Source organism: Stegostoma tigrinum, chromosome 4, assembly GCF_030684315.1.
Source record: "Stegostoma tigrinum isolate sSteTig4 chromosome 4, sSteTig4.hap1, whole genome shotgun sequence".
In the NCBI taxonomy this organism is placed as follows: Eukaryota; Metazoa; Chordata; class Chondrichthyes; order Orectolobiformes; family Stegostomatidae; genus Stegostoma; species Stegostoma tigrinum.
Genome location: NC_081357.1, coordinates 23622639 through 23640441, shown reverse-complemented (window position 1 = coordinate 23640441; position 17803 = coordinate 23622639). Strand labels below are relative to the sequence as shown.

Here is a 17803-nt window from a genome sequence, read left to right as displayed (position 1 = left end):
ACAGAACACAACTTTTTGATTATTTTAAACTTTAGCTAATGAAAGCATCTTTATTTTCTTCATCGATCTTTCTTCGAACTGTTTTGGATAACAATCCATAGCTGACAGAGAGTGAAGTGGCATAGCATGCTGTAGTAATTGGACTAATTGGTACTGATGGATATGGTGACACTGCACTTGAACAGCTGACCTTCCTTTGGCCAGATCAAGGGTCAAGACAATTCAGGCAATTTCACTTTTAAAAAATGTTTTCCTGTTCGGTGTTTGTTTGTCAGCATAGACATGGTGAGACAAAGGGCCTGTTTCTATGCTGGGTGACTCTATGACAACAAATGCTGTCTCAGTCAGTGACTCTCATTCCAGGTATAATTTTAAAAAGGACATTTTCACAATGAATTTTTTTTTAATACCATTAGTACTGATATAAATTATCTCAACAGAGCCAGAATTACTGAAGTCCATGGGATAATCATTTTATGGACAGCCAAAAAGCTTTATATTTGATACCAAAACAGATAAATTGTTGAACAGAAGTTAAAAAATCAGTGGCAGTCCCATTTGCTATCAGAGTTCAATCTGTATGTTGAAAAGTACACTTTAGGAGAAACACAAAAATAGGTATACAGCACATTTGCCACCTTGTTCACCACTGATCATACTAAAGATACTCTGTTCTTTCCTTCTCCAAGCTTATTGGCCAGAACTGTAATCAAATGTTATTGCATAGATAATTAGACACATCCGTGCTCTTCAATCATAGAGTCATAGAGCAGTACAGCATGGAAACAGACCCTCTTGTCCAATTCTTCCATGCCGACCAGATATCCTAAATTAATCTAGTCCCATATGCCAGTATTTAGCCCACATCCCTCTAAACCTATTTATGTAGCAGCCATGTACTTGTACAAGTCTCTACTGTTTTCTCTGGCAGCTCATTCCATACAAGCACCACCTCCTGTGTGAAAAAGCTGCCCTTTAGGTCCGGTTTAAATCTTACCCCTTTCATCCTAAACTTATGCTCTCTAGTTTTGGACACCCCTACCCTGGGGAAAAGACCTTGACTAGTCACCCTATTCATGCCCTATATAAGGTTACCCCTCAGTCTATAACACTCCAGGGAAAATAGCCCCAGCCAATGCTATTCAATCCTTCAGTAAAGCGTTTCTTACTTCACTAAATGTAACGTCCAGGATTCGGTATATAGACTGATATTAATCCAAAATCAACACTTCTAATCTATGAGGGTAATATTACATTCAAGTTTGTACTTATTCACCGTGTTATGAAGTTGGGCACAGTATTCGTGAATTGGAAGGCAGAAAGTTAGAATTTGTTGGTAAAAACGATGGTGGGGAAAGGAGTGCTGTGGTCCCTTTAAGAGCTTGTGCTTTACCTGTGCTTGCAAATTTATAAATGCGGGTGCACAGAGAGTGCCCGGGTGGAGAGTCAAGTAGCACTTTTTCCAAGACAACAAGTTTGAATTTGGCCAATAAATTTAAACAAAGCACCTGGATACAGAAAGCCATTTGAATTTAAATTTGATAGTGTTGGCCACCGGAAACCAATCATGTTACAAGAATTGATTATGTCATCATAGGTATATTTGAGATGAGGGTATTTGGCTTGACAGGGCTACTTACCAGAGTTAGCAGCATTCAGCTCTCAGAGAAAGCCCATCTAATTAATCAAAGGTGCCATGGGATTTTAGCTCCAAGTGCTCACTGAAGAAATTATAGAGATAAAATATTCCTGACAGCAGAATTAATGGGAGAAAGGTGTTTGAGAAGGGACTGAAGATAACAGAATATTCCAGATGACTGTGTGAACTTGGAGATATTAAGTAATAATTTATTGCTTTTTATTAATTGGGTTTACTTTAGTGGGATTTGTTTTTATTTAAACAACATTCCAGTAGAATTTAGGTCAGTTAGGAAGTAGTTGGTAGTCTGGGGAGTATTCGATTTGTTAGTAATTTTGTTAATTTGTTCATTGTTAGGGTTAAACAAATACATTGTTTCTTGTTATTTGTGAAGTGGAGGTCAGGGATTTTCTTTCTTTATTACCATTCTTTTAAGATTATGAGGGGAAAGATGAGCTTTTCTGGGTGTTTTGGGGGTAATTATTAGAAAGCAGCCTTTAATCCTGTCACAGCAGATGGAGATAGCAAGAACTGCTAATGCTCGAGTCAGAGATAACAGTGTGGAGCTGGAGGAACACAGCAGGCCAGGCAGCATTAGAGGAGCAGGAAAGCTGATGTTTTGGGTCAGGACAACTTTGGGGTCAGCTTTCCTGCTCCTCTGATGCTGCCTGGCCTGCTGTCTTCCTCCAGCTCCACACACAGAGTTACTTATAGTAGATGGGGACTTGTGTTTTGACAATTATCAGAGGCTTTTGGTCTTTCCCTGCTCTAACAGCTGCATCAAGTGTTTATTTTTGCTTTGCTCAAGAGATTTTTCTTTTTTTTTGCTGATTTTTAAACTAAAATTGCATATGGCTGATGATTAAGCAGTTTAGTTCCTCCATGCAAGTTGACATAAATTCAGAGGCTGGTATCCCATTACCAAGTCACTCTCTTTATTTACATGTGGAGATTCTGTGACACTAACCCAGCTCTCAGAGTGAACAGAACCTCTGACAGTCCTGTTCCTACCTGTCAGCCAGGGCTCCCTGAGTGGACCAGACTAACAGGGGATTTTATTCTATAATATCCACCCATCTGACCATATTGCAATCATTACCACAAGCCTACAGGTTTCTGCAAAAAAACATTTAACTTTTCTGTTCAATTTTCAACATTCCTTTCAATTCTCTCCTTACCAGATATTCCAGAATCCATAACTGCAGCAGGGTTTGAGGAAGATATGATCAAGAGGATGGATTATAACACATGGAGAAAAGTGAGTTGATAAGCACAGGTTTCTAAAGGGAAATTCATGTTTAACTAACTTGCTGGAGTTTGTTGAAGAGACAGCAGAAACACAGTTGATGTGGTGTTCATGGATTTCTGGAAGATGTTTGACACAGTGCCAATTCAGAGGAATGTTGTGGGTCACGGAATAAAAGGGTCAGTAACAACTGCTTATAAACCAGCTAAGTGATAGGGAGCAGAGAGTAGTCATCAAAGGATATCCTACAGGCTGGAGGCATTTGTAGTGGGGGGAACCCCAAAGAACTGCAGATACTGTAAATCAGATGCAAAAACAGAAATTTATGGAAAATACCTCAAAAGAACATCAAAACTGAAATAGGATCACTGGATGCAAAATGTTAACTCTACTCTCACTGCACAGATGCACCAGACCTGAATTTTTCCATGTTTAGTGGAGCTCCCTGGGGTCAGTATTGGGACCCTCACTTCCCTTAATTCATATTAAACAATCTGGATCTTGGTGTGCATGGAACAATTACAAAGTGTGCAGGTGACCTGAAATTTGGAAGAATTGTAAACTGTGGAGAGCAGAGTGTGAAACTCAAAACGATGTTGATAATGTTGCTGGAGCAGGCAGATAGGTAACGGGTGAGAATCAATGCAGACAAGTGTGACATGATGCATTTTGTGTTGGAAGAAAATTGAAGAACAATATGAAATGGGGAATGTAATTCTAAACAGAGCACAGGAGCAGAGGCAGTTGGGTATACATGTGTGCACACCATTGAGGATAGCAAGACAGATTGAGATAGCAATTAATAAAACGTACAGCATCCCTAGCTTTATTAACAGGGGCCTAGAGTACAAGAGCAAGGAGGTAATGTTAAAGTTGTAGATGGAACTTGTTAGATCTCAACTGAGGTGCTGCGTTTAGTTCCAGACATCACATTATAGGAAGGATGTGAATGCAATGGGCAGAGTGTGCAGAAAGCAGTTTACAAGAATGGGTCCAGGGATGAGGAGCTTCCTGTACGAGGATAGATTGAAGAAGTTGGAACTGTTTTCCTTGGAAAGAGGAAGGCTGAGAGGAGATTTGATTGAGGTTTTCAAAACCATGAGAGGTCAGATAAGTAGGAAGAGGAAATGTGTACAAGGTTCAAGAGTCAGAGGGCACAAATTTGAAGTGATTTTCAGAAAAAGTGAGATAACAAAAACATTTTCACAAAGTGAGAAGTTAGGAGGTGAAATGCTCTGCCAACAAATGTGGTGACAGCCAGTTCAATAGAGGTGTTGAATGATTATTTGGATAGAAATAATGTGCAAGGCTTGGGGGGGCGGAGGGGGAGGTGAGAAGATCAGGAGATCGGCAGTTGGTAATGATGATCATTTGAATAGGTGTTGCAGACACAGTGGACTGAATGGTTCCCTTCCACGCTGAAACAATTGTGATTGTCTGACTGTAATGTAGGATAACTGAAGCATCTCCTACTGCACCCCAGCAGAGAGGAGTAGAGCTGGGATTTGAATTGGAATCTCCCAGTTTGGTGTGCTCATCTGGTCACAACATTCAATGTTGTCCTCTACAGCAGAGCTATCCACTACCTATTTTAATCTCAATCTCTCTCTATCTCCACATGTGCCTACAACCACTCTACTTTCATTCTGGTGCTGCAGCTGATAGCCTTAGGTGTTAGGGGAAGATGGTTGTAGGGAACTTCATTTCCTTATGAATGCCAAGTTTGCAATATATTTACTCTTTTCCCATTAGAAACAGCACGTTATTAAAATTGATGGTAATCATTCCTGCATCCCCTAAGGTTCAACTGAATCCCAGGAAGAGGATCCAACACATCCTCTTCACAGTGAAGAAAGTGCACATTATTTATCAAGGAAAAAGCTTTTTTAATTGTGTAGTGTCTTTTATCAGGATGCTCGCGGATGCCCCAGGATGCTTTACAACTGATGGAATATTCTTAGGTGTAGTCATGGTATGTAGGAAAGCCCAACCTGAAACACCAGAATTTTTCAACAAGGAGTTTGCAATCATAACGTTTAAAATACATTTTCTAACACTGTAAACATGTGTGGAATCTGGAATTGAAACAGAATTGTACTGGAGGAACAGCAGCTCTAATAACATCTGCAGACAGAAATAAAACGATTTCTGCTTTAGTCAAGGCTTTATTGACCTTTCCTGCTAACTCTCATGGTTAATGTACATACACACACCCAGAACCCTCTGCTCCATATCCTTTTTTGAGAATTGTGCCTTCTTTTTCTCATTACCTCTCAGTGTTCTACCTATCAAAACCAACCTCAAACTTCTCCTCATTGATCTTCATCTGCCACCTATCTGCCCACTCCATCAATGTGTCAATGCCCTTTTGGCGCTCCATGCTGTCCCGTTCTCAGTTTGCAACATTTCCAATTTTGTGTCATCTGCAAACTTTGAAACTGCCCCCTGCACACCCAGATCCACATCATTCATATAAATCAGGGAAAGCAAAGGTTCTGATATTGAGCCCCAGGGGAACCCCACGCCAAACCTTCCACCAGCCTAAAAAACATCCATTGACCATAACACTCTGGTTCCTATCACTCAACCGATGTTGTATCTAACTCACCTTGACGTGCTGTGTACTCATTGTCCTCAATTAACCTTGCTAATCCAAAGTCAGCAATCTTGCACACCAGATTATCTCCAACCAGAATATTGGCTGATCGTAGGTCCCTGTGGATGTAGTTCATCCTCTCAATGTAGGCCATCCCTGCTGCAACCTGTTTCAAACCAGGTGAGAAGTGAGTGAATGAGGATATTGACAAAGACCGTTAATAGTAACGTTTGGGAGCTTTCCAGAGTTTGTTCCTTACCTGTGCTGCCATATCCACGAGGTTGGGCAACTTCAATATCCTTCCTTCTCCATCTTTTAGGAAATCTAACAGGCTTCCTGAAATCAAAACACAAACGGGTTAAAGGCTTCTAGTGTAAATCAGCAAAGTTGCAGCTACATGCTGTCTTTTGTGAACTGAACTAACATCTGTGCAATATGCATATTGCTGTCATTTAACACATTTGCATGGCTTCTGCTGAAATTTAAGGCATGATAAAGTGCATTCACTGTTCGTAAAACATCTAGGGGGCTTGCCAATGAGTTAAAGCAAACAAAAATGGACACAGAACCACAGAAACAGATATTCGCTAAATTGCCAAAATATCAGGTTTTAAGGCGCAATAGACCTGGGGGTGTTGGCAGCTGGAGGCACAGCTGCAGGCACTTTACAGGAGCAATTACAAATCTACACAAGAAATATGAGGAGTCATGGAATCATAGTGTACAGCACAGACTTCAGTCCAACTTGTCCATGCCAACCAAATATCCTAAATTAATCTAGTCCCGTTTGCCAGTATTTGGCCCATATCCCTCAAAACCCTTCCTTTTAATATATCAATCCAGATGCCTTTTAAATGTTGTAATTGTACCAGCCTCTATCATGTCCTCTAGCAGCTCATTCCATACACGCACCACCCTCTGTGTGAAAAAGTTGCTCCGTAGGTCCCCTTTAAGTCTTTCCTCTCTCACCTTAAAACTAAGCCCTCTAGTTTTAGACACCCCCACCCTGGAGAAAATACCTTGTCTATTTACCCTATCCATGCCCCTCATAATTTTATAAACCTCTTTAAGATCACCCCTGAGCCTTTGATGCTTCAGGGAAAATAGCTCCAGCCTATCCAGCCTCTCCCTTTAGCTCAAGCCCTCCAACCCTGGCAACATCCTTGTAAATCTTTTCTGAACCCTTTCAAGTTTTACAACAGCCTTCCTATAGCAGGAAGACCAGAACTGTATGCAAAATTCCAAAAGTGGCCTGACCAATGTCCTATACAGCAGCAACATGACCTCCCAACTTCTATACTCAATGCACTGACCAATAAAGACAAGCATTCCAAACACCACCGTCACTATCTTATCTATCTACTTTCAAGGGACTATGAATCTGTACTCTAAGGTCTCTTTGTTCAGCAACGCTCCCCAGGACCTTACCATTAGGTGTATGAGTCCTGCCCTGATTTGCCTTTCCAAAATGCAGCACCTCACATTTATCTAAATTAACCCCCATCTGTCACTTAACCCATTGGCCCATTTGATCAAGGTCCTGTTGTACTCCGAGGAACTTTCTTCGCTGCCCACCGCACCTCCAATTCTGGTGTCATCTGTAAACTTACAAACGACACCTCATATATTCACATCCAAATCAGTTAAATAAATGACAAAAGCACTGATCCTTGTGGCACAGTCCGAAAAGCACCCCTCCATCACCATCCTCTGACTTCTACCTTTGAGCCAGTTCTGAATCCGAATGGCTAGTTCTCCCTGTATTCCATGCGATCTAACGTTGCTAACCACTCTATCGTGAAGAAGTAGGCCATTCAGCCCCTGAAGCTTATCAGGCAATGAGATCATGGTTGAGAGATAGTAGGAACTGCTGATACTGGAGTCTGAGAATAACAAGTTGTAGAGCTGGATGAATACAGCAGGATGAATTCTTCAGAAGGGTCCAGACCCGAAATGTCAGCTTTCCTGCTGTTCTGATGCTGCCTGACGTGCTGTGTTTGTCCAATTCCACACCTTGTTATCTTAAGTTCATGGTTGATCTTCCTCAGGAAGCTAAAAGTGAGCATGCGAGAGGACAAAATGGAGGAACTGCACGTGTTTATACAGCTGGAGGATATTACAGAGATAGGGATGGGTGAGTCAATGGAGGGATTTAAAAACAAAGTCAACAAATGCAGAAGACGTGCATGACTGGGGTTTGGCACAATTTAGGACAAGTACAGCAGGGCTGTTGAGGTAACCTGGGCATCTTTAGCTTCTCCTTAACACGATCTGAAGTCCTCATCTGCTTCAAAGGGACCACCATCATCCCAATGTGTGCCTCAACGGCTACCACCCGGTGCCTCTAACCTCCATAATTATGAAGTGCGTCAAGGGGTTAGTCATGGCTCACATCAGCTCCAGCCAATCAAACTGCCTTGATCCTTTGCAACTTACCTACTAGCACAACAGATTCACCACAAACGCCATTTTCCTGCCACTATACCCATTCCTGGAACATCTGGATAACAAGGATACCTACGGCAAGCTCCTACAAACAGTTCTGCCTTCAACACCATCTCTAAACTCAGAGGCCTAGGCCTTGGCTGCCTCCTCTGTAATGGGATCTTCAACCTTCTGACCAACAGACCACAACACCACCACCTTGGCAATATTGCCCACTTCTGATGCCCCGTAAGGCTGTACACTCAGCCCCCTACTGGACTCCTTATACACTGTCGACTGTGTGGTCAAAATCTGCTCCAACTCCATTTACCAGTTTGCGGAAAACAGCACTGTTATAGGTTGAATTCAAACAATGCTGAGACAGAATACAGGAAAGAGATTGAGTACTTCCCAGCATGGTGTAAAGACAATGGTCTCTCCATCAATGTCAGCATTAATGAATGGAGTGGAGTGGAGGGCATGCCCCTTTCTGCATCAATGGTGCTGAGGTGGAGATGGGCAAGAGCATTAAACTCCTAGGAGTGGCGATCACCAACTATCTGTCTTGGCCCACCCACGCTGACGTGACAGTCAAGAAAGCACAGCAATGTCTCTACTTCCTTGGGAGGCTAAGGAAAATTGGTATGTCCGCAAGGATTCTTCTCAAAATTTTAAGATGCCCCACAGAAAGCATCCTATCTGATGCACCACAGTGTGATACGGCAACTGATTTTCCCACGATCGCAAGAAACTACAGAGAGCTGTGAACACAGCCCAATCCATCACACAGACCAACCTCAGATCCATTAACTCCATCTACACTTGCTGCTACCTCAGGAAAGCAATCAACAAAATCAAAGACCCTTCCCACTCTGCTGATACTCTCTTCCATCAGGCAGAAGATATAAAAGTTTGAAACAGATTTAAGAGCAGCTTCTTCCCTGCTGTTATCACACTTTTGGACAGAACTATCAAATGTTAATTCAGATCTATCTCTCTGCACCTTCTCTGCAGCTGTAACACTATATCCTGCATTTTGTTCTGCTACCCTGACGCACTTTATATGGTATGATCTGCCCGTACAGCATGCAAAACAACACTTTGCGCCATATCTCGGTATGTGTGGCCACAATAAAACAATTAATCAAAGCAGAGGAGATTGGTCAGGAGTAGCTTGGAACGCAAAGTCTACAGAGGTAACAATTGCAGCAGCAGAACTCAGCAACATCGCAGAGGTGGAGATAGACAGGTTTAACAATGATGAGGACATGAAGCTTGAAGTTCACATCAGAGTCAGTAATTTCATTAAAGTTGTAAATTGTCTGCTTCAGCCTCCAACAGATGCCAAGGGAAAGGGATGGAGTCGTTAACTAATGAGTAGACAGGATATGAAGACAATGGCTCTTTTAGTGACAGGAAATTTCTGCTCAACTGGTCAATAGAAAGGCCAGACACCTCCCTACATACAGTCCGGCTCCCAGATTCATGGTTCGCTGTAAGATTTGCAACTGGACTGCGCTGGGTAACAAGGCTTTCCTGACTACGACTAACGCCTCATGCGTAGGCCAGACTGGTACATACCGACAAAGTATTCACAGGTGATGTGTACAGGTGATAAACTCAAACAGGGCACAGTCCCCAAATTGTATAGTGCCTTGGGGAAGGAACGGCACAACATGTTCGAACCTGTTTAGTCACCTGCTTTGCTTTTCAGGACAGGGATTGGGGCGCGCAGACGCTCTAGTCCCCAATGACACCTCCTGTGTTCAGATGCAGTGCTCCCGCCAACATTGCCAAGTGAACAACGGCCTGTTTACATGCACGTGTGATGAACAAAGATGTCTTAACATAACTGCTGGTAGACAGTTTATTTGTGGACGATGTAATGGGGCTCATGTTAGTTCAGCCACCTGGATGTATCCATTTGATACCTACCAACTGGTGGGGTCAGGTGGAGATTCCGGCCAGCCGGAGAACTGGTGGTACAAACAATTCATGCAGGAAAATAATCAGGAGGTCAAATGCTATCGAGCTAAGAAAGGCTTTGTGTTCCTCCTTAATGGGGTATACACGACAGCCACCCCGACCCTTCCAGTCCTCTTTGCAGTTGGTACTATCGGGCCACTTACTGTCCCATGCCCCCAGTGAGGACATACCTGTAGGAAGATAGTGGCCCAAACTATTAGCTCACAATTTTGTGCAGTCTGGGAGGACCCTGTCACACTGGGGCCCTCGCTGGGCTATGGGCTCCTCGGATCCCTGTCTCTAGGGGGATCACTGGGAGGCATTAGTGTTAAAAATGGGAACTACCTTATTTGTGGATTAACCATCCTCCTCCTTGGAGGCAGAGGATTATTGGCAGGCCCTGGCGTCCATCCGCTTGGACTGACCTAATCTCTGCTCTCCTGCCCTATGGTGTGGTCATGGAATGACCAAAGCGGGGAGATGAGAATCTGAAACTTGGATTCAGGCACAAGATGGCTTCTCGGTGCAAGTTAGCAACAAAATGGCTTCTAGCCTGGGAACTGTAAATTCTGCTAGAGCTGCTCTTTTAGCCTGGGAACTCTGAGTTTTGCTGGAGCTACATAAATAATGCAGTAATGATAAGATAATGCAGTACTAACCATTCTATCTGACCTTCAGAAACAAATGTTATGGTGCTATATGGCGAGACAAAAAGTAACCTAAACATTGTGACATAAGTCATTTACCAGTTAATTATGGATTATAGCAATTTGGATTATGTAACTGTCAATGAAGAAATATCATGCATTGATTGGTAACTTTTTGAATACACTATGTAATCACGCCACATACCCTGCTTTAAGAAAAATATTAAAATGTCTTTGTATTAAGTTGTGTGTGCAGCTCCTCCGAGGAATACGGAAGTGCTCAATTTCTGTGTTTTCCAGATGATCTGCACGTGGCCGATTGAAGAAATAGAGTCAAGTCTTAAACAGCCAGTCCGACTGTGAGTGTTCATTGACCGAGCACGGAATCGAGAGACCCTGCTGGGGGTCGAGATTTACACACTTTTTGAGGAAGAGAATTCCAAAACATCTGAGAGGAAAAACACTACTTCCCGCTTATGTCTTAACTGGATGACTCTTATTTTGAATAAAGAGCCTTGGTTTTAGATTATCCCACAACAGGAAACATCCTTTGAAAATTGATCTTGTCAACATTCCTCAGGGTCTTGTATGTTACATCAATGTGCCTCTTACTTCTTTTAAATGGCAGTGGATTTAAGCGAAGCCAATTGTCGAACCCTTCCTCCTCAGACAACTCTTCCAATCCAGGTATTAGTCTAATCAACCTTTCCTGAATTGCTTTCAAAGCATTTATGTCCTTCCTTAAATGAGGTGTATTGTACGATGAACACTGTCCATGCAATGCTTGAGACGTGGTCTCCCCACTGCCCTGTATGACTGAAGCATTACCTCTCTATATCTATATGCAACTCCGCTCACAATAAAACATAACAATCGCTTTCCTAATTACTTGCTGTTCTTGCATCATAACCTTAATGTAATTTGTGCATTAGAACACCCTGATCCCTTGCAATCTTGCTCCATTTATTTGACATGTTTCTTTTTAATCTTTCTGCCAAAAAAGACAGTTTCACACGCCCCACATTACAGTTTGTTTGCAAGAATTTGCCCATTCATTTAACCAACCAATACTCCCTTATCACCCCTTCACAACTTACTTTCCTACTTAGCTTTGTATTGTCAGCAAACTTAGCAATAATGCCTTTGGTATTTTCATCCAAGTCATTCATAGTCATTGTAACAAGTTGAAGCCCCTGCACCAATCTCTAGTACAGTATCTTGCCAAGTGGAAAATGATTAATTTATGTCTATTTTGTGTTTTTAGTGAATCTTCTATAGGAAGGATGTTGGTAAACTTGAAAGGGTTCAGAAAAGATTGACAAGGATGTTGCTGGGATTGGACGGTTTGAGCTACAGGGAAGAGGCTGAATAGACTGGGACTACTTTCCCTCAAGCGTTGGACGTTGAGGGGTGATATAGAGGTTTATAAAATCATGACGGGCATGGATGGGTGAATAGCCAAGGTCTTTTTCCCAGGGTGGGGGAGTCCAAAGCCATGGCAGTCAGAAGTCACACGACACCAGGGTTAGTCCAACAGGTTTATTTGAAATCACAAGCTTTTGAAGCGCTGCCCTTTTGTCAGCTGAGGTCTTCAGCGCTCCAAAAGCTTGTGATTCCAAATAAACCTATTGGACTAACCCTGGTGTCGTGTGACTTCTGACAAAATCAGTTTTACACCGGGGTGGAGTTTGGGGGGGGGTGCAAAGTCAAAAGACGCTGGACTCCCATTTCCCATCTTTGTGGTGTGCATTCCTGTGCAGCTTTATCCAGACTGATAACCTAACCGCCATTACGGTCCGTATTTCATCGGCCCGATCAGGAGTGTCATGCCACAACGCAGCAGCAACCGAGACTTACTTCACAGGTGCCAGTGTTCAGTTTTAAAATAAGGACTGGCATCTCTGTTTCCAACAGCGGGAGGGCACTGAGGCTCAGAGCACGAGCCACGTGGTGGATTTGTAGCCGATCACTACAGGATAGGTGGGAGGAAACCACTGGAAATGTAAAGCAAAGGCAGATCAAACTGATTTTCGGCAAGGAGCCCTTTCACTCACAAGAACAAACAGATAAATCTATTGAGTGCTGTAGTTTTAGCAAAGTGCTCTTTTGACCAGAAGGGTTTTCCCGAACCAGATGAACAAAATTACGCTGTATATCACTGTGAAGATCTATAAAAAGTTATTGCTCACGCTCATTTTACACATTAAGGCCAGTCATTCCACTTTTTTGTTTCAATCCACCATGAAACACTTTGTCAAACCCTTATCTTGTACCGATTTAATGACTTTGCTGGGCTGCTGCTAACTCAGCATTCGTGTGTCTGCCACTGAGTGCTTACTGCTGTTTTTTGAACGGAGTGTGGTGCAAGAATATAATCTCACCTTCTCCTGCAACTTGCTTTCACTGGGTTCATAAATACATTTCTTGAATTTTTCACCCTCAAGCATGTGCCCATTCTGATCTACTAGAGTCTAGGCAGTGCTAGAGCTGACCCTCTGACACCTCCCAGCCTCCTGCAGATGGTACTCACTTTAACACAGAGATCTGATTGTCTCAAGCCGATGCCCGCAAATGCCTGACAGATTATCAACATGCTGCACAGCATCAGTGACCTCACAACAGAAACGGTGATGACTTGCAGAATCCTTACAGTATGGAAGCAGGCCATTTGGCCCATTGTACCCACCCCACTATCTCAACAGCATCTTACCCAGACCTAGTCACTTCATCCTATTCACAGAACCCTGCATTCCCTATGGTTAACCCACCTAGCCTGCACATCCTGGGACCTACAGTCAATTCAGCATGGCCTAACCACCTAAGCTGCACATCTTTGGACTTTACTGCTGCCAGCGGTTCAGTAGTTTAGTGTCAAAATAAGACACCCTGTAATCACTGCATGTTTTTAGACAAGGGGTAAAAGCCTGGAGGGATTTTTTTGAGGGTTTTCAACTGTCCAATCAATAGAGAGTTTCTTTTTGGCTTTTGCACGTATATCACATCCAGTGCAATAAAAGTCTTGTGATTGATATGTTCTGTGACAGAGTCCCTTATCATTTTTAGCAAGAAAATCTTCAGGATGCTTACGAATGCAGTCAGGGATGTGCTTAACAGCCCCACAACTAGTCAGGCAGTGAGCAGCTGGTACCATCCTGGATATACCTCAGAAGGACTCTGCGATGCCACTTGGCACCACCGTTCCTGGACATCAGAGTCAAATACCTAGGCACAGGTGTGGATGCTGGGAAAACCAGCATTGCCCAACAGAAGAGAAGCTATCAATGTGGCAAAGCAGATGGCTGAAAGAGAATATTCAGGTCAGCTGCTAAATGAAACATGATGAAGAATTTTTGAAAAGAAAATCCATTCACAGGATGTGGTCATTGCTGGTTCTCTTGTGGAAAGATAATGTAAGCAATTGTGTCTTTCACTTCAACAAAGATGAGCAATGACGAATCGATGAGTTACTTGCTTTGACAGATTTGCAAACTTTGTTGATGACCTTACAAAACTGCTTATGGCAGCACTGCATAGATATCTACCTTAAGTAGTGCCAATTGAGACCAATGAAATGGATTATTTGATGTGCAAGGACTCTGTGCCGTTTGCTTGTAGCTCTATGCTTTAAACCTTGGGAAGCATTTCCTTGCAGCCTTCACAATACATTCAGGTTTTCTGACATAGGGCTTTCCTTTTATTCTGCAGAATGCTGGTAATAATGCTTGGAAATGGGCCACATTACTGGCTGCTAGCATTGTGTTGCTGCCTTGTTATATCCAGTAGAACTTTCCTCTGAGCTGTCCCAGTCACGGGCTCAATTTTCTACCCAACAAACTAATGGCACTCAGAAATTCTGCTGCTTCAGATGTGGGTACAGTACATGTTGCAACCCACTCAGTGGATTTCATTCCAACAATTGGCATTAATTCTTCCCAAGTGATAAGACTATTTTTTTTATGGGGATTAAAGGCAAACATTCCTTTGGCTTTATCGGGGTAGTGTTTCCACTATGCCTCATTTCCACAAGCAGACACAGGATTGCACGCAGCTAGAAGAGTATAAATTGCATCTTCCCTAGCCAAAGGGTTAAGCTGCCTCCTCTTCCTCCCTGGAATGTGTTTGGCTACACAAGAACAAATGGGCAGGTACAACTTGAATTTCTTAACACTATTCATCTCCTCGGGTGTCTTGGGGGTGGGGTGGTCAGTACGCTCGACACAGTCTGTATTGCATACTAAATAGTGTGTCCACCTGGCTTCATCAAAGCTCACTCATAGGCTAAGTGAAGAATTTTAGATTCTCACAATTCTTTAGGCAACAGTTTATCTGCGTACCCTGGAATCGTTAAAATTCACAGAATTGAAAAAAGTCATTGTTCAACAGTGACTACCAACATGGGTCCAATCTTTCTTCTTTCGTCCCCCCCCCCATCCCCACCCCCCGCCTACTCCCACATCCTTTATGATCCCAGCTAAAGATCGACCAACAGTTCAATGTGTAAGCAATAAAAACGGAAAGTGTTGGAGAAACACGGCAGGTTCAGCTGAAACTGTGGGGAGACAGAAAAATGTCCAACTGGTGTCAGACTGTTACAGCCAATGCCAACTGGAGGAGATGAATGATCCAGGTGCCCTTTCTGCGCTTTTGTGGCAGTCTTCCAATGGTGACTTCCCCCTGACTACCACTGTTATGGAAAACCAGGAATGGCTTGACTGGGACCAGGGGAAATGGAGCCAGGCACTGCTCCTCAACATCACCCATGAGTCTGCAGCAGCTTGCAACACTTCTGAATGGCAGCAGCAGACAGCAAAGGGGCTTAAATTGGACACCATGCTTCCTGAAACCCTACAGCATTTTTCACATATCACACAGTATTGTTACTTTTTCTGTTTCATCTAAACACTGTGGCTTAGAAAAGCATAAGACACGTGGATAGGGTGAATAGCAAAGGTCTTTTTCCCAGGGTAGGGGAGTCCAAGGTTAAGGTGAGAGGGGAAAGATTTGAAAAAGGTACCCCCGAGGTCCTTTTATTGCACAGAGGGTAATGTGTGGATGGAATGTGCTGTCACAGGAAGCTGTGGAGGCTGGTACAATTACAAGATTTAGAGTCTTACAGCATTGCAATAGACCCTTAGGTCCAACTAGTCCACACTGACCAGACATGCTAATTTGACCTAGTCCTATTTGCCAGCATTTGGCCCATATCCCTCTAACCCTTCCTATTCATGCACCCATCCAGATGTCTTTTAACTGCTGCAATTGTACCAACCTCCACCACTTCCTCTGGCATTCCATACCACCCTCCACATGAACAAGTTACCTCTTGGATTCTTTTTTAATCTTTCCTCTCTCACCTTCAACCTATGCCCTCTGGTTCTGGACTACCCTGCCTAGGATAAAGACCTCGGTTCACCCTATCCATGCCCCTCGTAATTTTCTAGACCTCTATGAGATCACCCCTCAGCCTTCAACGTTCCAGGGCAAAAATCCCCAGCCTATTCAGCCTCTCCCTATATCACACTGTACAGCTGCATCATGACCTCCCAACTCCTATACTCAATATGCTGACTAACAAAGGCAGGCATACCAAACACCACCTTCACCACCCTGTCGACCTACCACTCTCAAGGAACTATGCACCTGCAACACTCGACAACACTCCCCAGGACCTGATCTTTCAGTGTATAAGTCCTGTCTTGATTTACCTTACCATAGTGCAAGAACAACATTAGTTTAAATTAAACTCCTTCTGCCACACCTTGGCCCATTTGCCTACCTGCTTAAGGTCCCATCGGACTCTTGAGATAATCTTCTTCCCTGTCCACTACACCAGCAATTTTGATGTCTCCTGCAAAATTACTAACCATACCTCCTATATTCACAGCCAAACATTTATATAAATGATAAAAAGCAGTGGACCCACCACCAATCCTTACAGCACCACTGCTGGTCACAGGCCTCCGGAATGAAAGCTACCCTCCATTCACCACCTTCTGTCTCCTATCTTCAATCCAATTTTGTATCCAAATGGCTAGCTCCCCCCGGATCCTGTGTAATCTAACCTTATTAGCCAGTCTACCATGTGGAACCTTATTGAACCCTTTGCTGAAGTTCATCTATTGCTCCGCCTTCATCAATCTTCTTTTCAAAAAAGACATTTGGACAGGTACATGGATAGGAACGGTTTAGAGGGATATGGGCAAACACCGGCAAATGGGACTAGTTTAGTTGGTTTGAAGGGTCTGTTTCTGTGCTGCATGGCTCTATGAACATTTTATTTTGTTTCTACATTTAAGAGAATTGTTAAATAACAATACCAAGTGTAGTTAGCCTTTCTACCGTAATGTTCAATGTTTTTCAGCGACTCACTGGGTGAATGAATGCAGGTGAGTGGGTTTGTGAGGAAGCAGATCAGCGGGTGAAGCAAGTGGTCAGGGTGGCATTTGAACAAACAGGCACCTGGGTAGGATGGTGTTGGGCAGAATGACAAGTGGATGGATTGACTTATTGCTAGACAACCTAGTTGGCACAGCAGTGCATGGTTAATGTGACAGCTCGGTGAGGGGGTGGGGGAGTGTGATTTGGGCAGGGGCTGAGTCCGTCAGGGGTTTTGGTGGACGGGTGTCAGCAGTAGGTGGAGGGGAGAAAGTGCGAAGGGTTTGACTAAGAGTTAGAACAGGTTTTAATTCCTTTAACTTTTCCTGGGGTACTGTTTGGGCCGGTGAATTAAAAACGTTCCTTAGTCTATGCCTCTAACTGAGAATTGGAGGCTCTTGAGGAAAGTTCCAGATGGCAGGTAAGTGCCCATCAAAAGTTAAACTTCTTGGGTTAATCCCACATTGTCATACAGGTCAAGATCTCCGCGATGGACAACACGACTTTATATTTATATACCATTGTTATTAGAAAGCATGGGCCATAATTTCCACCTGAATAGCTACTTATGGAGAAGTATTCCATGTTCGTGTAGCTTTAGGGGAAATGCTTCTTCAAACATTTTCCTTCACTCCTCTTGTAATAATGCAAAAAGTCAGAATGAACTGTTTCTTAATCCCAGTCTATTTGTTCAAAATCTGAAATCTTGTTTGGACAATACTTCATTTTCTCTTTTTCAGTGTAAACAACAGAAGCTGACTAGTCTTCCTTCCTAGACATAGTAAGAACTGCTGATGTTGGAGTCAGAGATAACACAGTGTAGGACCCTTCTTCAAAATGACCATTCTTCGGAAACCCATTTCTGAAGAATGGTCCTGACCCGAAACGTCAGCTTTCCTGGTCCTCTGATG

The 17803-nt window shown here is 43.2% G+C and overlaps 1 protein-coding gene across 5 annotated transcripts in view; it reads right to left on the bottom strand.

Annotated features, from left to right (window-relative positions):
- The window catches only part of LOC125452372 (tyrosine-protein kinase Fyn), a 286773-nt gene that overhangs the window by 16274 nt on the left and 252696 nt on the right, over nucleotides 1–17803 (bottom strand). For all 5 annotated transcript variants that reach the window (XM_059645214.1, XM_059645210.1, XM_059645213.1 and 2 more), the window contains 2 exons: nucleotides 5741–5817; nucleotides 5494–5647 (listed from right to left, as the gene is read on the bottom strand). In XM_059645214.1, the coding sequence (XP_059501197.1) occupies nucleotides 5494–5647; nucleotides 5741–5817 (231 nt within the window). The remainder of the gene's footprint in view (nucleotides 1–5493; nucleotides 5648–5740; nucleotides 5818–17803) is intronic.